This window comes from Erinaceus europaeus, chromosome 12 (assembly GCF_950295315.1).
Source record: "Erinaceus europaeus chromosome 12, mEriEur2.1, whole genome shotgun sequence".
Classification (NCBI taxonomy): Eukaryota; Metazoa; Chordata; class Mammalia; order Eulipotyphla; family Erinaceidae; genus Erinaceus; species Erinaceus europaeus.
The window spans coordinates 90,265,154-90,289,900 of NC_080173.1; the positions used below are offsets into that span (position 1 = coordinate 90,265,154).

The 24,747-nt window shown below is 41.7% G+C and overlaps 1 protein-coding gene across 1 annotated transcript in view; it reads left to right on the forward strand.

The window, feature by feature from the left end:
- The window catches only part of DNAH9 (dynein axonemal heavy chain 9), a 340,864-nt gene that overhangs the window by 200,354 nt on the left and 115,763 nt on the right, over positions 1–24,747 (forward strand). Inside the window, exons 44-48 of the mRNA XM_007522773.3 lie at positions 4,030–4,192; positions 6,697–6,820; positions 20,866–21,008; positions 21,912–22,073; positions 22,288–22,521. Coding sequence (XP_007522835.2) covers positions 4,030–4,192; positions 6,697–6,820; positions 20,866–21,008; positions 21,912–22,073; positions 22,288–22,521 — 826 coding nt within the window. The remainder of the gene's footprint in view (positions 1–4,029; positions 4,193–6,696; positions 6,821–20,865; positions 21,009–21,911; positions 22,074–22,287; positions 22,522–24,747) is intronic.

Here is a 24,747-nt window from a genome sequence, read left to right on the forward strand (position 1 = left end):
AGCATGTGCAAGAAATCTGTAGTTCTTCTTCTAGCGTTTGCCCTTCTTCCGTAGTCAGTCAGCAGCGTCAGGTTGAGCCTGATGTAAAGTTTCGAGACCTCCTTTGAATCTGGAGAGGTGGCAGTCGTTGACTATGTGGGTCATAGTCTGTCTGTAGCCGCAGGGGCAGTTCCAGTCATCTCTGGCTCCCCAGCGATGTTCCATGGAACATAGCAGCGCACTGGCCATGGCCTGTTCGACAGCGATTGAGGAGGGCCCGATCATAACGTGCTAGGTCAAAGCCGGGTTTACGCTTGCAGGGGTCTGTGATGAGGTGTTTGTTCTTTACCTCAGCTGACTGCCAGCTCTGTTTCCAAGAGACTGGAACAGAGAAGTTCAGTGTAGGCGTAGGGGACCAGATTGGGTGACGAGACGTCAAGCGTTGGACAGGGTGGGCGAAGATATCCGCGTATATTGGCAGGTCCGGTCGAGCGTAGACGTGGGAAATGAACTTAGATGATGCCGCATCCCGACGAATATCTGGCGGGGCGATGTTGCTAAGAACTGGCAGCCATGGGACTGGGGTGGAACGGATGGTTCCAGAAATTATCCTCATGGAGGAATATAATTTGGAATCGACCAAGTGGACATGGGGGCTACGGAACCATACTGGGGCACAGTATTCTGCAGTGGAATAGCATAATGCCAGAGATGATGATCGCAGAGTGGAAGCGCTCACGCCCCATGAGGAGCTGGCCAGTCTTGCAGTGATGTTATTCCTCGCGTGCACCTTTGCTGCAGTTTTTATGAGATGTTTGTGAAATGACAGGGTGCGATCGAGAGTAACACCAAGATAGACTGGCTGGGCTTCATGCTGGATTCTCGTATCGCCAAGCTGCACATTAAGCTCACGCGAGGCCGAGGCATGGTGTAGATGGAAAACAGATGATACCATTTTTGCAGTGCTAGGAATTAGTCGCCATTTTTTACAGTAATCAGATATCAGAGACATGTCTTTCGTGAGTGTTTCCTCGAGGATGTCAAACTTGGATGCCTGAGTTGCACAGCAGATGTCATCGGCGTAGATGAACTTCCTTGAAGAAGTTTCTGGGAGGTCATTGATGTAAATATTAAATAGCGTAGGAGCCAGAACAGAGCCCTGGGGGAGGCCACTTGAGACAAGTCCCCATCTGCTAGGCTTGTCACCCAGATGTACCCGGAATCTTCTGTTTTGGAGAAGAAACGATATCGTGTTGGCCACCCATGGAGGCAGGCATCTTGAGATCTTGACTAGGAGACCACGGTGCCAGACCGTGTCATAGGCTGCTGTGAGATCAACAAAGACAGCACCCATCTTTAAATTCTTCTGGAATCCATTTTCAGTGTAAGTTGAGAGGGCCAGGACTTGTTCGCAGGCAGATCTTCCTGGGCGGAAACCAGCTTGGGCAGGTGATAGGAATTTCTCTGTAAGATGAGAAATACGTGACAGAAGCAGCCTCTCAAGGAGTTTGTAACACACTATGGAACTCAACAGAAATTCTCTATCCCCGTAATTGGCTGACATGGCAAATAGCACTCACCAAAACTCCGGCTTAAACTTTCTTCTAACCATGTTTTCATTCTCCAGTATAATGGATTTACCATTCAGTCATTTCTAAAAGAAAGGCAAATTGGTGTCACCACTTTAAGGGAGGCAGCTTTTCAGTATATATCAAAAGTTATATTTAAAAAAAAAATGCAGGAGTTGGGTGGCAGGGCAGCGGGTTAAGCGCATGTGGCACCAAGTGCAAGGACCGGAGTAAGGATCCTGGTTCGAGTCCCCAGAGCCCCACCCGCAGGAGAATCGCTTCACAGGTGGTGAAGCAGGTCTGTAGGTATCTATCATTCTCTCCCCGTCTCTGTCTTCCCCTCCTCTCTCCATTTCTCTCTGTCCTATCCGACGATGACGTCAATAACAACAACAATAATAACTACAACAACAATAAAAAACAACAAGGGCAACAAAAGGGAAAATAAATAAATGTAAAAAAAATATTTTTAAAAATGCCTATCTTACTAATTGACTCAATGATTTTGATTCTAGGAAATCATCCTATGTAAAAAAAAAATGAGTACAAGCTAGAATATATATGGTATATTTGTAGTTGGAAGTTGTTAGAAATAACACTGCAAAAAACTTGATTCTGTACAGTGGGATGTCATTCAACCACTAGATGCGTAGTTTAGCAGATTACTCGGCGGCATAGGGAAATGATCAATCAGACTACTAAATGAAATAAAATGGATTCAAAACATTCTGTTGCATATACAACATAAACTTATTGTAAAAGAGTACACAGAATAGGCATAAGATCTGGAGGAACAGATGACTAACTAACGGCAGTAGTGTTTATTTCTAGACAACAGGCCTGTGGACATTCCATGTGATGAAAGGTCATTGTTTTAAGATGAGAAAAGAAAGGAGAGCAGAAATAATTTTTTTGCAAAGAATTCTGTTACCTTACAGAAGTTACATACATAACGTTGAAAGAATTTTTTGAAGACTGGTAGTATAACTTGGAGGAGAAGCAGTGAAATACTGCTATAATAATATAAATGCTTTTGCTGAAATAACAGAAGTTTAACAGTTACTTTTGTTTTTTCAATTACTTTTAAAAGAAATGATGAAAAGTTAGTGCTTTGAAAAGTGTGATGGACCTAGAGGGAAGTGAACAGCTTGAGAGAACATAAGTGTTCGAGAAAGGGCTGGATGGGGGTTTAAAGTTTCACAAGTTTCATACTCTCCCCACCTACCAAAAAAAAAGTTATCAATACCCAGGAAGGGTAAAAGAGAGAAAGATACAAGTCCTTCTGCCCCCTGCCTACCTTTCCATTTTATTTTATTTTTTATTAGTTATTTAATATCAATTTACAAAATTACATGGCAACATGAGTATAATTCTTTTTTTTTAATTTTTATTTATAAAAAGGAAACACTGACAGAAACCATAGGATACTACTTTCTATCCAACTCCACACAATTCCCACCACCAGAACTCCATCTCCCATCCCCTCCCCTGATAGCTTTCCTTTTCTTTATCCCTCTGGGAGTATGGACCAAGGGACATTATGGGGTGCAGAAGGTGGAGGAGTATAATTCTACACCATGCCCATCACCAGACTCCTGAATCCCAGATGTCTCCATTGCAAACTACTGCTGTTCTCCCAAGATTGCAAACATGAGTTAACTATCATCTCTACAACTGTCTAGATTTGTACATAATTGCCCCCTTTTTCTTCCAGGCCTAGTCCTCTATTCCCCTCCAAGCCACTCATTATCCTATTACTACATCCAAATGTCCCTCCTTTTTTCCTCCTCTCTCTGTGGGTCTTGAAGGAGCTGTAGTTCAGAGCCCTCTTATCCTCTTCCTCCTATAACTTCTCCCCCACTGGGAGTATGGGTCAAAATTGTTTGGGGGTACATATGGTAGGAGTTCTGGCTTCTCCACTGGACATGGGTATTCTCTACCTACTTTTTTTTAATTCCCTTTTATTGCCCTTGTTGTTTATCATTGTTATTATTGTTGTTGTTGTTATTGATGTCATTGTTGTTGGATAGGACAGAAAGAAATGCAGAGAGGAGGGGAAGACAGAGAGGGGGAGAGAAAGATAGACACCTGCAGACCTGCTTAACCACCTGTGAAGCAACCCCCCCCCCCTGCAGGTTGGGAACCGGGGGCTGGAACCAGGATCCTTACGCCAGTCCTTGTGCTTAACCTGCTGTGCTACCGCCCAACTCCCTGCCTACCTTTTTCTATCAGTCACCTCATTCAATTTTGTCTGACTGCCAAAAGTTCCTCCTCCAGTGCCACTGGAGACTGTATTCCCTTGACTCACAGCAAAGCACACAAGCAAGCAAGAGAGACCAGGTCAATTACAATCAAGTACAAATTGTCCTCAGCCCAGTCCATGATGGGCCTCCGAGGAAGACTGCAGTTCCCTGAGCATTATGCATGCTCCTCGCTGTGGAGATGTCATCAAAGTCACGTGCCTCTGCTTCCTTCTCATTAGCTGCCACATCAGTCGCATCTTGGAGTCCCCGCGAGGAAATGCTCTCCTGGTTGGTGTCGGAGGGAGTGGTAAGCAGAGCCTGACAAGGCTTGCGGCTTTCATCAGCTCCATGGACGTATTCCAGATCACACTAAGGAAAGGGTATCAGATCCCTGACTTCAAGGTAAGTGTTTTGGGCAGCTCTAGGGGGAGATTCAGCTTCTTTCCAATGTTGTACTACTTCCTACCACCCTCTGTCGGTTCTCCAACTCCCCTTATCAGTTCATTTTATCCTTCTACCTTGAGTTGCTAGTGTGAAGTGCTATTTCTTCCTTAGAGTCAGCCCGAGAACAATCTTCGTATAGTGCATGTGTAATCTCTGTGGAAGCAGTTCTCAGTCATGCCAGAAGTATACCAATTCAGCACACAGTTCCTTAGTAGCTGTAGTAAGCAAGGGGAAACCTGGCAATCTGCTCAAGTTCCATAAGAAGTTTATATATCTGGGGGCTGGGCGGTAGGTAGCACAGCGGCTTAAGTGCACATGGTGCGAAGCACAAGGATTCTGGTTTGAGCCCCCAGCTCCCCACCTGCTGGGGGGTCGCTTCTCAAGCGGTGAAGCAGGTGTGCAGGTGTCTATTTTTCTATCTCCCTCTCTGTCTCCCCCCTGCCCTTGATTTCTCTCTGTCCTATGCAACAACAATAAAAACAACAACAAGGACAATAAGGGCAACAAGAAAATGGGGAAAATGGCCTCCAGGAGCAGCGGATTTGTGGTGCAGGCAGCGATAACCTCAAAGGCAAAAAAAGAAAAAGAGAAAGAAAGAAAGAAAGAAAGAAAGAAAGAAAGAAAGAAAGAAAGAAAGAAAGGAAGGAAGGAAGGAAGGAAGGAAGGAAGGAAGAAAGAAAGAAAGGAAGAAAGAAAGAAAAAGAAAGAAAGAAAGAAAGACAAGGTTAGTAGCCATGAACCGTTAGGACCTTCAGTGAAGTTTCCTGAATTCAGACATGAGAGATGGGGCATGCTCTAGAAAGTAGAAAAGAGCATTGGGGGCTGGGCAGTGGCGCACCTGGTTGAGCACACATGTTACGATGCACAAGGATCTAGGTTTGAGCCCCCAGTCCCCACCTGCAGAGGGAAAGCTTTGTGAGTGGTAAAGCAAGGCTGCAAGTATCTCTCTTTCTCTCTCCCTTTCTACCTCCCCCTTCCTTCTTGATTTCTGACTCTATCCAATAAATAAAGATAATTATTTTAAAAAAAATTTAAAGAAAAGGGCATTAGGTACAACCTTCAGAAGGCACATTGTTCAGCCCCTTCTTTCCTTTCCATGGCCACAGTACAAGCATGGCAGGGGCCCATGATGGGATTAATTCCATCGGGATGGTGTTCTTGCTGTCCTTGGGAGAATTCTAGCCAACACTGAGTCGGACTTAACTTCCCAGCCCTCAGTCTCTCAGTGGCAAGAAAAACAGACACTTGTTGCTCTAAAATCACAGCCCAATAACACGATGACATGTGGTGCCTACCTTTAGTCCTTCCAACAACATGCTGATGTCTGTATCCTACCCTCAGAATTGTTTTCTACTTAAACTGAGAATTCTTGTCTTAGAATCTTCTATGAATTCATAAACTTGAATAGTTTTAGTAAAAAAAAAGTTTATAAGTCTTGAAGGGAAATCATTTAAAAAGGAAGGAAGTTCTGCTATAAACACATGTGACTATTAGATAATGGACTTTGAGTGATATAAGAGAGGAGAACAAAGTTGGAGACTAATGAACTTTGATGGAGAGGTACCGCAAAAGAGCCAGATTGATTGAGCTGGTAAAATCCAGGACTTGGCATCGTAACTCAAGGCTTCATGCTCCCCCACACACAGTATTTAATGAATGAAAGGTCCTGCCAGGTAGCTGTGTTTGTATGTGTGGGTTGCCCATATTTTTTCCAACATGTCATTTGCTGAAAGTGCATAGAAGAAAAAAGATATGTTGGCATATGATGTATTTCTTCCCCAGGTCAGTGATCCCAAATACATGTCTTTAAAAAAAAAACAAACTTGCATTTATTTATTATTGGATAGAGACAGAGAGAAATTGAGAGGAGAGAGGGAAAGAGAAAGAGAGGGATTGGGACTGAGATCTGCAGCCCTGTTTCACCATTCGTGAAGCTTTCCCCCTGCAGGTGGGGACCAGGGGCTTGAACCTGGGTCCTTGCACACTGTAACATGTGTGTATAACAAGGTGTACCACCACCTGTATGTCTTTCTTCTGCCAATAACAAGAACAAACATTTGCCTTCTGGGGCAGATCTTTCACTTACAAGATGATATAGGTAGCACAGATAAATAGGGAACTGCTTATTTCCTTTGGAAACCTGCTACCTTTTTTGCATTTAGCAAAACCTCCACAAGTTAACACAGAATCCACAGAAGTTGCATCCTTAAAGATGGCGACCACTGAAATTTTTTGTTCACTTCTGTTGGGAATTGATGCCAGGAACTGAGGTCTATTTTCCTTTCTGTCACCATGAAGATTGCTGTCTCTGTCTTCCTCCCTTTGCCATCTTCCTTTATTCCCCGTGAAGATAGATAGGAAAAAAGATTCTACTCCACAAGTGTGGGTTGAGGATCTCTTTTTAAAAAAATAAATAAATAAGCCTCCTTTTCAGATATGTCTGATGTTGATTGTGTCTGTAGGCGGACCTGGCCAGCTTATGCTTCAAAGCCGGAGTGAAGAACGTCAGCACTGTGTTTCTCATGACCGATGCCCAAGTAGCTGATGAAAAGTTTCTTGTACTTATCAATGATCTCTTGGCGTCTGGTAAGAGATTCTTTGTCCTTGAGTGTCTCTAATAAATTTCTCCTGGCATCATCATTTTTCAAAGACGATTCAAAGAGAGGTTATGCCATAAAGAGAGAAAAAAAACATAAACCAAACCAAACAAACAAACAAACAAAAAACAAACAGAGCAGAGAACTTAGTCATTAAAATCCTTCTAAATATTGGGGTCCAGACTCTTTCATTCTCCTTTTCATGCAAACTAGATAATAATCCTGGGATTCTCTTTGTGGACTAGATCATACCACTGGAAGAAATAATAGGCTAAAAGCCTCTGCTCAACTGCTGAGCATAGAGAGAAGATGCTGCTATTTTCCCATAGCCAAAGCACCAATAGATAGAAGTGAAAATATGTTCAGCATTATAAGCAAGTTAGGCATTAGGAGCGAAACACACAGAGACAGCCTGTGCGTGCGTACGAACCTTTGACAACGGGACAAAATTAGATTGCAGATTTAATCCATCAAGAATTCAAAACTGGGGGGCCAGGAAGATAGCTCAGAGGTAAAGCACAGGGATTACATGCATGAAGCCTGAAGCCCCGTTTTGATTCCCAGCACCATGTATGCCAGAGCTGATCTGTGCTCTGGTCTCTCTTGAAAATAAATAATTTTTATTAGAAAAAAAATTAAAATGGCATGGGAGCCCACAGGGATGGCTTCCAAAAACTTTTTCTTTTTCTTTTTCTTTTTTAATTAGTGCTTTAATAATGGTTGACAAGATTGTAGGATAAGAGGGGTACAATTCCATACAGTTCCCAGCACCAGAGTTCTGTATCCCATCCCCTCCATTAGAAACTTCCCTATTCTTTATCCCTCTGGGAGTATAGACCAGAGATCTTTTTGGAGTGCAGAAGGTGGGAGGTCTGGCTTCTGTAATTGCTTCTCTGCTGGACATGGGCATTGAAAATCATACCCCCACCCTGCTCCTGTCTTTCCTTAGAGGGGTAGGGCTCTGGGGAGGTGAGGTTCCAGGACTGCTCATTGGTGAGGTTGTCCAAAGACTTTTATAAAAGCTATTAAATGCCACATTATCAGCAGAAGATAATACTTTGGGGGAAGTTCAATTCTTGATAATTTATGAGTCTTATGTAGGAATTCAAGACTTAGATCCAACCATTCCAGTAAACATGTGTGCGTATGTGTCTGTATGGACAGTATATGTATGTTTACATCTGTGTATATTATTTATGGTGATAAATTTATATAGAAGCATGTGCATACTGAAGATACATGTACACACAAAAAGCATAAGCCACAAAACAAAACAATATATAAGTCATGTGTTTACAGACTTGTGGAACAAGGTGTGTTTGTATTCATATTAATGAAAGAGTATATATATATATATATATATATATATATATGGTTTCTTGGATTTAAAACAAAATTCAGCACCTGCAAAACTATGTCTTTTAAACATTTTTCTATTATTTTATTTATTGAATAGAGAGAGATAGAAATCCAGAGAGGAGGGGGAGAGAGAGAGAAAGAGAGAATGAGAGAGAGGAAAAGAGAGATACCTGCAGCCCTGCTTCACCACTCGTGATGCTTTCCCCTTGCAGGTGGGGGCCTTGAACCTGGATCCTTGCACTCTGTAACACCTGTGCTCAGCTAAGTGTGCCACCACTTGGCCCCCACAACTATGTCAGTAAGAGTGCTCACGTGCATAGTAAGTCTGCCTTGTCATGTTTGTGAGCCAGGTTCCAACCCAGCCCCCATCACACTGGTAGAAGCGCCTGTGCTGTAGTATCTTAGTGTATCTTTGCCTCTTACCTGCCTCTGAGTCTTCCTACCTGAAAAAAAAGTCATCTTAGGGTATTAAGTCTCCCCGCTGAAACAGTAACAATAACGAAAAAAAATCTTATCTCTTTATTGGGGGGCTAAGAAAATCGAGTCCACACACACATGCCTCTGAACAAAAAGTCTGCCTCCTGTCTTCTAGCATTTCAGAAAGTTCATATCTTCATTTCATCTTGGGCTGAATGTCTTCGAGTGTATAAAGCCCAAGGACCCTGATCAAAGTCTTTTTTTCATAGCCTATTTATCCCATGTTCTATGTAGTATATTTCAGAATCATTGACTACTTCACATTTTGTTTCCTTGTTCCACCAGGTGGGGTTTGTTTGGTTGTTTTTATTTATTTATTTATTTATTTTTTTGGTGTCATTTATTTCATGAAAAGTCACTTGCCCCTGGTCCAGATCATGCTCTACACAATTCTCTGAACTCATTTCTGACGAGAACCAAAGTCTCAGGCTTCTTGCCAAGCTGTTTCCAGGTAGTATGCTGATCACACACTCTTCAGTTGATTTTCTATCCAATCAGCCTATTAACTCTTACACTGTCTCTCCTCCATTTCAATAAACTTTTCTTTCCCCAAATATGTCTTTTCACATTATAATGCTATTTATAATAGTATTTTGCCTACAATAGTAACACCCCTTTTATTATTTTCAATAAATTAAGAGAGAAGAATCAAACTGCTCTCCCTCCCTGAAGCTGTACCCTAACTTCTACTTCTAAAACAGTAAAAAAAAAAAAAAAAAAAGGGAGGGGGTAGAATTGTATTCCTAGAGACATAGCTTCGTAGATGCCAAGCATGTTACCAGCCTTGCCCTGTATCTCAGTTGGCAACAATCCAACCAGGTCATTTTCTCCTAAAATAGTTTGTGAGATACAGAAGATGTTACTGTTTCTGCAGCCAATGTTTTATCCCTTAACTATTTTTATTTAGAAGACAGCATTTACCAACTTCCTGTGAATGTCTGAAGCCCTGAGAACTTAGTCTGCCTGCTACAAAGTCATGGAATTTCAGGTTCACATTTCCCTCTTAAGCCTTCTCCACAGAACAAGATTCACACACGCACGTGAAAATGGAAATATAATTAAACAGTACTTTTATCTCCTAATCATCCTCTTTTTTTCTTAACCACTTTGACAGGCAAAACCCGAGCATATCCTAATTCAGATTTTCCCCCGTCAAATAAATATATTTTAGTTGGAAATTGAATGTCAGTCTAGGCAGAGGCACAGGGATTCTTCAGAACCTCTCCTGTGACCTTAGATTTTTAATTTTGTGAAGTTGTGTAATCACTCCATTCTAGGATAACACAGTAGAGGCTACAAAACTGCAAAGGAAAGCGCCTTTGTCACTGAGTCATCATTCTCTAGTTCTCTAATCCTGCTAAGCTGGAAAGAAAATAAATGATTAGTGAGTAAATTCCACTTATCAACTCTTCCTTCAAAACATCTTCAGTCTACCTAACAATGGCAGTTCACAGGTCATCTGGTTTCTTCCCACACTACTTTAACTTGATGTTTTATCCCTGGTTTCCTGACAACATTTCCAAAACCAAGCCATGATAGTAATTATCCATTTGGATTTCATTTCTTTTTATTATTATTATTGGGAGGATTAATGGTGTGCAGTCAGTCGACAGTAAAATCCAATAGTTAGTCTATGTGTAACATTTCTCACTTTTCCACATAATCCTCTAACACCCCCCCACCTAGTTCTTCCTCCACCAACATCTTCCAGGACCTGAACACTCACTCCTCCTGCCCCAGAGTCCTTTGTTGTGATGTAATACACCAAAGAGGATCTCATTTCTTATATAATCAAACATTCCAGAAATCATCACTATGCCAGTGGCATCTTACACAGGCTGCAGATTGAGGGGATAGAATTCTACACGCACAGCACAGTTTTTTGTTTGTTTTTCTGTTTGTTTGGTTTTGTTTTGCGCAGCCCCACACCTACCAGCCATGCTGGCCCTGTCTCACACAGCTATCCCCCTACCCAGCCTCCAGAAGGCCTTCAGAGACTGATCACGACTGATACTACTTAGGCTCTTACTTGAAGCTGATGTAAAAGACTCCAGCCTGCAAGCTCCCCTCCCCCCAAACTCCCAATTCCCACCATGAGCGCCCAGCATCTGGCTGCACATTAGGACTCCCGAGTCCTGTCCTGAATTCTAATACACTCTGGCAAGGATGCTCATTGCCCAGAAAGCTCAACAGTGACAATGAGGAGCTGAGCTGTCCACCAGGAGAAAGTTTCATTGTATCTCTTTATTTATTTTTCAGCTATAAATAGAGGGGGGGCGGGCAGTAGCACAGTGGGTTAAGCACACATGGCGCAAAGTGCACAGAATGGTTTAAGGATCCCGATTCAAGCCCCTGCCTCCCCACCTGCAGGGTGTCACTTCACAAATGGTGAAGCAGGTCTGCAGGTATCTTATCTTTCTCTCCTCCTCTCTGTCTTCCCCTCCTCTTTTGATTTTTCTCTGTCCTATACAATAATAATAAGGACAATAAAGACAACAACAAAAAAATGGGGGAAATGACCTCTAGGAGCATGGGTTTGTGGTGCAGGCACCAAGCCCTAGTGATAACCCTGGAAGAAAAAAAAAAAAAGAAGGAGGAGGAGGAGAAGAAGAAGAAATAGAGGAGAGAGAGGTGCGGGGGTGGGGAGCAAAGTTACCTTTAATGAGGCACACACGTTTTTCCTGAGTCTGGCTAAGAGTTCCTCAGTTGTGTTTACTCTTTCGAAGAACCATCCTTTAGCTTTGTTGTTCTCTTTTATGGTTTTCTTATTTTTGACGTTACTTATTTCTGCCCAAATTTTAGTTATTTTAGTCTGTCTGGTTGCTTTAGCATTCCTTTGTTCCTTTTCTTCTGAGTCCTTAAGGTGTGCAGTCAGGTTGCTTACTCGAAACTTTTTCTTGTTTTCTTATGGACACATACAGTTTTTTTTTAACTAGACTAAATTATTGATTAATTAGAGAAGGACATATGATTGCAGAAAAAGTAGGGTAGCCACCTAGATTAGAGATGAACCACACAGTTGAATCACTTTCCTTGATTACCAGAGTTCTTTTTTTTCCCCTTGTTGTTGTTATTGTTGCCATTGCTGTTGTTGGATAGGGCAGAGAGAAATCTAGAGAGGAGGGGAAGACAGAGGGGGATAGAAAGATAGACACCTGCAGACCTGCTTCACTGCTTGTGAAGCAACCTCCCTGCAGGTGGGGAGCCGAGGGCTCAAAACGGGATCCATATGCCGGTCCTTGCGCTTCACGCCGTGTGCACTTAACCCACTGCATGGCCCCCCAGAGTTCTCTTTTTTTTAATTTTTTATTTATAAAAAGGAAACATTGACAAAACCATAGGATAAGAGGGGTACAGCTTCACATAATTCCCACCACCAGACCTCCATATCCCATCCCCTCTACTGATAGCTTTCCTATTCTTTTTTTTTAATCTTTTTTTTATTTATTCCCTTTTGTTGCCCTTGTTGTTTTACTGTTGTAGTTGTTGTTGATCTCGTTGTTGTTGGATAGGACAGAGAGAAATGGAGAGAGGAGGGGAAGATAAAGAAGGGGAGAGAAAGATAGACACCTGCAGTCCTGTTTCACCGCTTGTGAAGCGATTCCCGTGCAGGTGGGGAGCCGGGGGCACGAACCGGGATCCTTACACTGGTCCTTGTGCTTAGTGCCATTTGCGCTTAACCCGCTGTACCGCCCGACTCCCAGCTTTCCTATTCTTTAACCCTCTGGGTTAACCCAAGATCACTGTGGGATGCAGAAGGTTGAAGGTCTGGCTTCTGTAATTGCTTCCCCGCTGAACTTGGACATTGACAGGTCGATCCAGAGCCTTCCTCACTAGGGAAAGAGAGAGACAGGCTGGGAGTATTATCGAGTTCTCTTTTTTTAACCTTATTGAGCATGTTAATGGATTCCAGTACAGCTGTTGACACATGGGTACAATTTCTTATCTCCCTGTGATAGGTGTCTGCAAAACATTTCCACCCTCTAACTTAGGTCCCTTTATCATACACCAGAACCCCAAAGCCTTCTCAACTCCCTTTTTCCCCCAGAGTTCCCTATTTTGATGCAGTACACCACATCCAGTCTAAGTTTCATTTTGTGTTTTACCTTTCTGCCCTTGTTTCTTAAGTTCCACCTATGAGTGAGATCATCCTGTGTTCACTCTTCTCATTTTGGCTTATCTCACTTAACATGATTTCTTCAAGCTTCATCTAAGATGAGGCGGAAGATGACTACATCATTTTTAATAGCTAAGTAGTATTCTGTTAGATATATACACCAGAACTTTCTTAGCCACTCATCTGTCATCAGGTATCTGGGCTGCCAGAGTCCTTAATGAGAGTCATTCAACTAGCCAAAAAAAAAAAAAAAACACAATTTGTAGGCCCTTGCGGAATTTAAGAAGTTCAATTCTTGCACTATCCATATTTTTCTATTATAACTTCTGAAAAATGTGCTCTTACCATAAAAGATAGTTTTACAAAAGTTGTTTTTTGTTAGCCTCTAGCCAAACTCAACATAAAAAAAAGCCCCATTCTGGCTTGGATCTTCATAAGCTACACTTATGAACATGGCTGAATATCTCTCTCTCTCTCTCTCTCTCTCTCTCTCTCTCTCTCTCTCCCTAGGCAGGCCTGCCATCGTATGAGTAAGGACTTTGAATCTCTCTCCTTCTCTTCTCTCCTCTCTCAGTCCACATGTACCTCAACTTTCCTGAATAAAGATTTAAATTTCAGGAGTGGGAGAAGCCCCACTCTAACGTAGAAGGAGGAAAAAAACAGCCTTTCTCTTACTTTCTAATGTAGTATGCCTGTCTCCAGCTTTTGAGCATTTTAGAAATTCCATTTTACTTCATTACCAGATAAGAAGATTAAGCCAGCTCCAGGTGTGGTATTTCTTTCTCATATAATTCTTCTTTGTACTTTACTTCATTTTTAAAATCTCTCATTGGTGTTTTGGTGTTGCTTTTCGAACAACATAATTCTTAACTCCAACATCAAACAATCTTCAGACTGCATCATTTTCCATTTGTTCATATACTTAACAACCATTCATTAAGTTTCCAGTAATTAGCTGTTGTGCAAAGATCAATAACACACAGGTTCTCTGTGACCCGTTGGAATAGTTTATAACCAGTGGGATCCCTGCCTTATAGTTATATAATCCATCACCTCTAAGCCAGAGACTCTTTTCATATTTGAACTAACTCTTCTCTGGGTATACAGAACATGAAAAGATACCTCATCTTTCGAGGACTCTGTGATTAAACTCAGGGTTGACTCATGCTCTCTGTACACATGATTTGAGAATACAGAGTCTAAAAAGACTTGTAACAGTGTTCCAGGATGTGGCGCAGTGGCTAAGGCACTAGACTCTCATGCATGAGGTCCTGAGTTCAATCCTCGGCAGCACATGTGCCAGAGTGATGTCTGGTTCTCTCTCTCTCTCTCTCTCTCTCCCTCTCTCTCTCTCTCTCTCATTAATAAGTAAAATCTTAAAAAAAAAAAAAAAAAAACTTGTAACACAGTTGGCAATGGTTTGTTTTCTTTCCATGAGCATCTGGAACTGAACTTCTTGGTGGGCCATCTATTCTTTATCTTATTTGAATTCTGGTCCAAATTCCCTGAAAGAGAACCAGATATCTGAACATATGTTGTGGTCTCAGTGGATTCTCATGACAAAATGTGTCCTCGAGCTACTGGCAGTGGAAATGGGAAGTTACACCAGCACCTGGCTGGTGCTCCAGATGCCAAACAAAAATGACAGTGGAGAATGCAAAAAGATCCTTGAGGACCCAGCCATTTCTTTTCTTCAGGTGATACAAAATAGCACAAAATAGTTGAAACTATCTGTGTTCCCTACATAACAAACTTTTTTCCTAACTACCTATACTCAAGAAGTTATTATTTGGCAATGATTTGAGCCCTCAGACATGTCTGAATCCTTCTTTGTCCTGGCTGCCATTAATCTTTTGCATGAGTAAATGTTGGCACTTGTTAAGGAATCTCCCTGTCACCTTGACAGTATGCCTCCAGTCCATTTTCCTCATAGCTTCCAGAGACATTTATCTAAGCAGCAATTTTAACTTTCATTTGATCCTAAGTGAAAGTGGGATAAGATCCAAACTCCCTTCGTATAGAAAAGTAAAACCTATTTTTGACCTTCTCCGTGATCTAATAGTAACTAACTTCTTGAACTAACACACAATGCTATTTCCTCATATCCTTACATATTCACATGTCCTGGGTATCATCTCTCACTGATCCACTGACATCCCAAAGAAACAGGAGCATGTTTCCATAGCCACATACACTACCACTGTATACAAACAACATTGTACATTTATGAAAGGCACAGTCGGGGGTCAGCCCCAGCAGGTTATTAGGGTACCCTGGAGGAGGAGGTGTGTTGGCAAAAAATGAAGAATGAGAGACGAGTGAGTTGATGCTGAATCAAGCTCCAGCAGGCATCTCTGTCATACTTAAGCAGAACTTTATTTTTATAGTCTCATAAGGCTTAGATCATTAAAACAAAAATCACCAAGGTATAGATTATTAAAACAAAAATCACCAAGGCTTTGGTCACTAATACACAAATCACCTAGGCTTTGATTATTAAAACAAAAATCACCAAGTAAGAACAGCACAGGTAGGGGATACCTCCTGCTTTGTGGAACATTCACATTCCAGGGGCACTTTCCTCCCTAGAGATCACATCATAGCTTCTATGTCTTTTGTTATTCCTGTACCTGTGTGCTAGGCAGATGTCCTATTGATTAAGATTAATACTCTACCTGTATGTTTATGCCATTCTCTTGCCCCTGTGCATCAGAAGCCAATGGTTCATAGAAAGTTCAAGCTTGTTATGTTTCTAGGGGCCTTAAACACATGGAGCAGCCCATTTTTCATAAAATCTGTTCCATTGTTTGATCAAGGAGTTTTGTTTTGTTCCTTACTGAGAAGGCACCAAGGTGGTGCTGACCTGGCCAGCCTCTCCATAGAGTTAAGCTCTCTAGCTGGAATCCATCTTCTGTGTGTGCTCACTATGTGACCTAGGTTCTTGTGTACTATTCCTGCATAAGGAAGTAGGAGCATAGTGGTGGGTGGTAGATTAAAGGGCCCATTGTATCTAGGCAGGTACCATAACTTTCATTTATTAATTATGCTATGTAAGGTGGCCCCACCACTGCAGGAACCACCAATCTTTCTCTATATTTTAGGGGGAATACTAAAGGAAGTGATGTAGATAAAGGGGAAAACAATTCTTCCTCTTGGAGTCTCCTGATAAATTCTGCATTACTGATATTGCGTGTTCCATTATGATCAATCTTACAGAGTGCAGTGCAGGTTTTGTCATTACTTTTGTTATTGGTCAGGCTCTGAGCCTGGCCATATTATTAAGACCACACAGAGCTTAATCCCAAGCCCTATACATGGCAAAAGGCAAGATGGTTTCAGTTTGTCCTGGAGAGTCTAGCCGTGCTGAACTTCCTGCGAAGCTGGTACCGTGTCAAGCAGCTTGCATGGCGGTGCCTGCACCAGCACAGATTATGTTGTCGACTTTTGTTATTAAATAATCTAGATATCCAAAAAAAAAAGGTTAAGTACAACGCTTCTTAGGAAATCAAAGAATAATGATGTAATTATAACCTTTTGCAGAGACTATTATTTTCATCACTTAGGCTGACAATACTTAAGATGTCTCCTGACTCTTAATTAGTATTCACAGGATACTCATTGAACTAACATGTGTAATAACATGCAAACCTATTAGAGATTACTATTTTCATTGTGCTTTGAGGACATTTTCTGTCACCTGGAGAGGGCAGGTTTTGAGATCGTCACCATACACCATTTCTTTTTCTCCCTTGAAATAGAGAAATGTTTTTTAAAAGGTTAGCACAAAATGGGAACTAAGTTCTATAGTTAGTGTAAAGTTAATAAGGTTCTATTCTTAGCTTTGACCTTTTGTTACTAAACTCATAACTAAGTGAACCACGTTAAACTGCCAGGCTCACCTCTCCAGGAAACAACTGTGACCTCTAAACCTTTAATTTACTCTCACTTGCAAAATATCAGACATCTTAATCACCACATGAAACCTGTGGACACTTGGAGGCAGAAATCAAATCTCCCAGCCTTAGTTTTCTTTTTTTTTTTTTTTTTTTTTTAATTTTTTATTTAAGAAAGGATTAGTGAACAAAAGCATAAGGTAGGAGGGGTACAACTCCACACAATTCCCAACACCCAATCCCCATAACCCACCCCCTCCCCTGATAGCTTTCCCATTCTCTATCCCTCTGGGAGCATGGACCCAGGGTCGTTGAGGGATGCAGAAGGTAGAAGGTCTGGCTTCTGTAATTGCTTCCCCGCTGAACATGGGCGTTGACTGGTCGGTCCATACCCCCAGTCTGCCTCTCTCTTTCCCTAGTAGGGTGTGACTCTGGGGAAGCTGAGCTCCAGGACACATTGGTGGGGTCTTCAATCCAGGGAAGCCTAGCCAGCATCCTGGTGGCATCTGGAACCTGGTGATTGAAAACAGAGTTAACATATGAAGCCAAACAATTTGTTGAGCAATCATGGATCCCAAGCTTGGAATAGTGGAGAGGAAGTGTTAGGGAGGTACTCACTGCAAACTCTAGTGTAGTCCTGCTTTCAGGTATATATTTTGCAGTAGTTTATGGATACGTGTGCACATAAGCTCTCTCTCACAGAAACTGGTGTATATCTAGGTTATGGGACTTTGTTAGAAAGTGAACTACCTGAGATGAAATTAGAGTGTACTATTAAAGGAAAGGTCTCACCCGAGTAATGAAGCTGAAGGGTTGTCATTCCACACGTGAAGTCTCTGGATACATTCTGAGGTGAAGCATGTTGAGGTAGCAATCGTTGCTTTGGTTAGGTTGTGATCGGCAGATGCAATGTTATTTGGTTTGGATTGGGAGATGCATATGGGAAAGTGGGCCCTATCCAAGGGTTCCAGGACTGGGGGAAGTAGGGGCTCTATAGTGAAGATGTGAGGTTCCTGCTGTCTTAGGGTTCAAAAAGACACTCAATAGTTAATATTATCATCACATTATTTGTTAATTGGGTTAACTTTGAAAAGTCCCTTTGTTATGGTTTGCTGGACAGTACCCAGTATCTTGTATATAGCTGTGCTATTGGAAGCTTCTAATCTACTTGGTCTAGGCTTTTGAGAGAGTCCGCATATCAAATACATAGCCTATATATTAAAAAGATTCAGTTTGTCTTTTGAGAAACTTTGAGACATACAATTGATTTCCCCCTCTTATATTAATTAGCTACTGATTTATATGTCTACATTTTGCTAGGAGTGTACATAAGCACCATTCCCACCACCAAAGGACTGTGACCCATCCCTCCCGCCCACTCCCACCCCCCACTGGCCCAGGAAGCTACATGCCTACCCCTCACCACTGGGTTTTTACTTTGGTGCCCTACTTACAATTTGATCAGGTCCTGCTTTTAGTTTCCCTTTCAGATCTTCTTAGTCAGCTTCTGTTGATGAGTGGGATCATCCCATACTCATCTTTATCTTTCTGACTTAGTTCACTTAACATAATTCCTTCTAGCTCTGTCCAAGATGGGTCAGAGAAGGTGGGTTCATTGTTCTTGATAGCTGCACCAGCCTTAGTTTTCTGTAGAGAATATTTCAAATACGCAAGTACTCTCTACCTCTGTCCACATAGTGAATTTTCCTCTGGCAGTTCAGTTTCTTGCTTTCCACATGACTGCCTATTTCACACAAAAAGTGACAAGAATATGGTCAAGAGAAACTGGAGGAACAGATTTCAAAAGTGCGAATTGTGTCCAGCGCAGAAGTGTTTATCTCTAGGTATTCCATCTACTGATTTTCTTGAAGGAACTTGGAACCTTGTGATAAACTCTACCTTAAGAGTATGCAAACTCCCTCTTAAGAGTCTGAGGAAAGTTTCTAAATGACCTGAGTGCTTTTAATATCTTGGTTAAGGGGACCACAGATGAGCCGTATATAAATGTCAAACTTTCTAGTACAGGATCAGAAAGCAAAGAATTTCAGCTTTGCAGATCATGCAGCCTCTATCAAAGTGGCTTCTCTCTCTCTCTCTTACAGTGTGAAAAGAACCAGAGATAATTTCTAAATGAATAAGTATGGCTGAAGCCAATAAAACTTTATTTATGAACAATGAAATTAGAACGTCATGTAATTTTCGTATCAGTAGATATCGCTACTTGAATTTTTATCGACCTCTAGAAATTGTAAAAACCCATTCAGAGTGATTGAAGAGAGAGAGAGAGAGAGAGAGGGAGAGGGAGAGGGAGAGGGAGAGGGAGATAGAGAGGGAGAGTGAGAGGGAGAGGGAGAGGGAGAAGTGGGAGAGGGAAGGATACCACAGCACTGTTCTATCATCCATGGAGAGTTTCCTAGTTGCCTTCCTTGATAATCTCCTTGGTACAAGGGTTCAAGTCCAGGGCCACACACATGATATGGTGTATACTCTATTGGTGAGCTGTCTTCTGGCCCTGATTTATTTTATTGGAATTGCATTTTTTCAGATATATTTTATTATAATATAATTTATATTTACATTTTATAATTTATATTATAAATTTATTATATAATTTATATGATATAATTCAGCAATGTTTTACAAAATTATAAGATTTCTGGATTATTTTCACTCCTATACATAGTGCCTGTAAGTCACTATACCCTACCCTAAAGTTTTTTTATTATTATTGATTTAATTATGATTGACAAGACCATAGGATAAGAAGGGTACAGTTCCACACAGTTCCCACTACCAGAGTTCTGTGTTCCATTCCCTCCATTGGAAACTTTCCTATTCTTTATCCCTCTGGGAGCATGGACCCAGGGTCATTATAAGGTGCAGAAGGTCTTTGTGATACTTACCCCTGTGTTATCTACTGATAAGCACAGTATTCCTCTCCATTAACTTAGAGATTTATTTATTCCCATCAAATTATTCTACAGTTTGGGGATGGAGAACTTGCTCACTTCTTTTGCATTTGTATCACCATGCCTTGTAGATCGTGTAGGCATTTTAAATGATAACTTTTTAAAAATTTAGTGAGGTCTTGGGATTGGGCAGACTCAGGTTTGAGCCTCTAGTCTCAAAAGTGTTGAAGCAGATCTGCAGGATCTATCTTTCTCTTCCTCCTCTCTGTCTTCCCCTCCTCTCTCAATTTCTCTCTGTCCTATCCTATAAGAAAAAAAAAATGGAGGAATACCAAAGGAGACCACCTGGGACTGCAACAAGACAGGACTAAAACGACTTCAGGAACCCACCAAATCACTACTACCAGGTTCCAGATGCTAGCAGGATACAACCAGACTTCCCTGAACAGACAACCCCACCAATATGCCTTGGAGCCCTGCTTCCCCAAAGCCCTTCCCCACTAGCAAAAGAGAGAGACAGGTTGGGTTGGGAGTATGGATCGACCAGTCAATGCCCATGTTCAGCAGGGAAGCAATTACAGAAGCCAGACCTTCCACCTTCTGCAACCCACAATGACCTTGGGTCTATACTCCCAGAGGGTTAAAGAATAGGAAAGCTACTAGGGGAGGGGATGGGACACAGAGTTCTGGTGGTGAGAATTGTGCAAAGTTGTACACCTCTTATCCTATGGTTTTGTCAATGTTTCCTTTTTTATAAATTAAAATTTTTTTTAAAAAAAGGAAAAAAGTGGCCTTTAGGAGCAGTGGATTCATAGTGCTGCCGCCAAGCGCCAGTGATAACCCTGGTGGCAAAAAAGAGAGTGAGCGATGATTCACACTTCCTAAATGTACAGACTTATCTATATATTATGTTTCATGATCCTATGGCTATTTTACATGCTTTACTTCTCCTGCTAAATGTTAAGTTCCTAAGAAGCATAGTGTATACTAACTTTAGTGGGTAACTAAAAGTGCTAACCAATAGAAGGGGGTGGGGAGTAAGACTTCTGTGCCACCAGTTGCTGGTCCAGGTAAGAAGATAACAAACACCCTGCTTTGTTCTTTAATGCATTGATCTTCTTCCCGAAGTTTGCAGTAGATTACGTATTTCACCAGCAAGAGTGGTGGAACATGACTTAAAAACTAAAAGGTCTTTGTCCCAAGGTGGAATAACCTCCCAGGTTTGACTGTAATACACAGCTATTCCAAAGCTGAGCCTTTGTGTTCCATTTCCTCTCAGGAGAGATCCCAGATCTCTATTCTGATGATGAAGTTGAAAACATCATAAGCAATGTGAAGAATGAAGTCAAGAACCAAGGTCTTGTTGACACCAGAGAGAACTGCTGGAAATTCTTTATAGATCGAGTCAGACGGCAGCTGAAGGTATGGAAGTACTTCCTGCCCAACACAAGAAAACTCAGAGAAGGTTTATGCTGACATTTTTAGACACAGCTGTCCTGGGTCACACCTGACTGTCTTGGGAGTGGATGATGAGAGAACAGTCTCAGCAAGACTGTCTCTGCAAGGACATCCTTGTCATCTGCTCCTAGAATAGCAAGCTCTCTCATGCCTTATGCAGTTTAATATTTTTAATTTCTTAGCCAGAAAGTGCATCTGACATTTATAGACATGGCCTACTCTGCTCATGAGCTTCCCAATTTTCTGGAAGATTAAAAAAAAACAACAAAAACCCAGAGATACACACGTGGCACAAAGCACAAGGATCCCGGTTCGAGCCCCCAGGTCCCCACCTACAGGGGAGTCACTTCACAGGCAGTGAAGCAGATCTGCAGGTGTCTGTCTTTCCCTTCCCCTCTCTGTCTTCCCCTCCTCTCTCCATTTCTCTCTGTCCTGTCTAACAATGATGACATCAATAACAACAATAATAACTACAACAACAATAAAAAACGTCAACAAAAGGGAAAATAAATAAATTTTTAAAAACCCAGAGATATTTGTCTTTTTTTTTCTTTTTTTGCTTCCAGAGTTATCACTGGGGCTCAGTGCCTGCACTACACATCCACTGCTCCTGATGGCCATATTTTTTCTATTATTGTATTGTTGCTGCCATTGTTGTTGTTGGGTAGAACAGAGAGAAATTGAGTGAGGAGGGGAAGAAAGAAGGGGACAGAGAAAGATACCTGCAGACCTGCTACACTGCTTGCAAAGTGACCTCCCTGCAGTTGGGGAGCCAGGGGCTCAGACTGGGATCCTTGAGCTGTTTCTGTCTTTCTGTGAATACTCCCTAATTCCTTGTCGGTTCTTCCCGACCTCCTGCCTTCTCAGGTGGCTCTGTGTTTCTCCCCTGTGGGGAACAAGCTAAGCATCCGCAGCAGAAAGTTCCCAGCCATTGTGAATTGCACGGCCATTGACTGGTTCCATGAATGGCCTCAGCAAGCACTGGAGTCAGTCAGCTTCCGTTTCTTACAGAGCATGGAATGTATTGAGGTAAGAGGGGAAGGGAAAGCCTCCCTAGGGCCCTCTCCACACAGAGGTACAAGGAATCCTGTGTCCAGAATCTGAGTTAAAATGCAGACTTAAACTGAGTCATTGAGTTCCTGGAGCCCAGCTTTCCAGATGGTGGAAAAGACCATGTGGAGTAGGCCATTGCCCCATCTTCATGGAAAGTTGACCTCATTGTCTCCTGTTCTTTTGTTTTTAGCCCACAGTCAGGCAGTCAATTAGCAAATTCATGGCTTTCGTCCACACAAGCGTCAACCAAACATCACAGAGCTATCTGAGCAACGAACAGCGCTACAACTACACAACTCCCAAGTCATTTCTGGAATTCATCAGACTCTACCAGAACTTGTTGGTCAGGAATGGACAAGAGCTCAAGTCCAAAATGGAGCGACTTGAGAATGGGCTACTGAAGTTGCATGGCACCTCTGCCCAGGTGAGTGACACCTTTTTCATCTGTCCTTCCTGAGAGAACTCGATGGAAATCTTTTATAGTTTTCCACAGGCCCCTGTGTCCTCAGAAACAGTGTTTTTTTTTTTAATTACTTTTATGTATAAAAAAGAAACACTGACAAAAACCATAGGATAAGAGGGGTATAATGCCACACAATTCCCACCACCAGAACTCCATATCCCATCCCCTCCCCTGAATAGCTTTCCTATTCTTTATCCCTCTGGGAGTATGGACCCAGGATCATTATGGGGTACAGAAGGTGAAAGGTCTGGCTTCTTTAATTGCTTCCCTGCTGAACATGGGCATTGACAGGTCAATCCATACTCCTAGCCTGTCTCTCTCTTTCCCTAGTGAGACGGGGCTCTGGGGAAGCAGGGCTCCAGGACACATTGGTGGGGTCGTCTGCCTAGGGAAGTCAGGTTGGCATCATGGTAGCATCTGGAACCTGGTAGCTAAACAAGAGTTAACATATAAAGCCATACAAATTGTTGATTAATCATGAAACTAAAGGCTGGAATAGTGCAGATGAAGATTTGGGGGGATCTCTGTTTTGTAGATAGTTAGTAGTCCTATTTTAGTTATATTCCACAGGGCCCATGACTATACTAGTGTTTTTGTTGTTGTTGTTGTTGTTGTTGTTGTTGTTGTGTTCCTGAGCCTGACATCTGATATGCAGGTGGATGCAAGTTATTGTCTGGGGAGATGATGTCATAGCTAGAAAAAGGAACAGAAACTTGCATCAGGGAAGAGAGTAGCTCCCAAGTGTGGGAAAGGTGTGTAAATATTGTTGAAACAGTGTTTAAGGAATAGTTCTCCCAGCAAAAATGCTCATTCTCAGTTTCAGGTTTGACTAACTCACATTCATGGGACCTGGAATCCCTAGCAACTGTTCTCTCTTCCACTTTGTAATCTTTTTCTCTATTTCCTTCTCTAATCTACTTCCTTTCCATCTTCAGACTGAAAGAAACAAATGGTTATGAGAAATGATTGTGTCCATTTTCTTTTATCCTGTTGTGCTATCAAAGAGTCATTGCCTTTGAATTCTGTTTCTCATCTGGCTATGTATTATACTATGCAATTTATCAGGCCATACCATTGTTGGTTCATTAAGAACAAACACCAGGATTCATTGAGAATAGTAGGTTTTCTTTTCTTTGAGTATTTAAAAAAAAATTATTTATTACTGGATAGAGACAGAAGTTGAGAAGGGATGGGAGATAGATAGATAGATAGATAGATAGATAGATAGATAGATAGATAGATAGAGAAAGAGAGACACCAGCATGAGGAGACCAAGGGCTTGATCCTGAGTCCCTGCATATGGTAATTATGTGCTCTACCAGCTGTGCTACTACCTGGCTAGTAGATTTTCTACAAATGATACAAATGTAGATGACAAATTAGACAAATAAATAAATAACCACTAAAATCTCCTAAAAGGTCAAAGTAGGCATGAAGGATGGATGTTGAGAATGATATGTACACACTGCGTTTCCTATAATAACAGTGTAATTCTATAGTAATCTAAAGTTCATAAACTTGAAGCTGATGATTTTATACTTGAAGCTTGGATTATCATACATCTGAGTTTAGTTCTCTGTAACTAAAATCCAACTAAGTTAGGATCCATCTTTTGGAGCTCCAGTGGCGCGCGGTACTTATATAGGATCCATCTTTTCCATTTAAGAGTGGCACACACTTAATCTTGCATATCAGATAAACATGATTATTTCAGGTTAAACACTCTAGTCTTTGGAGAATATTCAAGTCTGATGTTTATTTACTTATTTATTTTGCTATCAGAGTTATTGCTGGGACTTGCTGTCTGCATGATGATGTCACTACTCCCAGTGGCCATTATGTTTTCCCCTTTTTCTCTGATATAGAGTGAGAAATCAAGATGTGGGGGGGAGAGAGAGACTGAGAGACAGAGATAAGAGACACCTATTGCATTATTCCACCTCTTAAGAAGTAATGAGGTTTCCCCCTGTAGGTGAGGACTAGGGACTTGAACCCAGGTCTTCACATGTGGTAACATGTAGGCCACCACCTGGCTCCTGGAATTCTAACTCTGCCTCAGAGTTCTTTCCCTCTGAAAAACATTTTCCTCTTTCTCACCCCCATAGTGGTGGTGGTTTTCAGGAAGCAGGTAGTAGGAAAGCCATGATGTGATTTCTCTCATTGCCTGTGTTGATTTTTTTTTGTTTT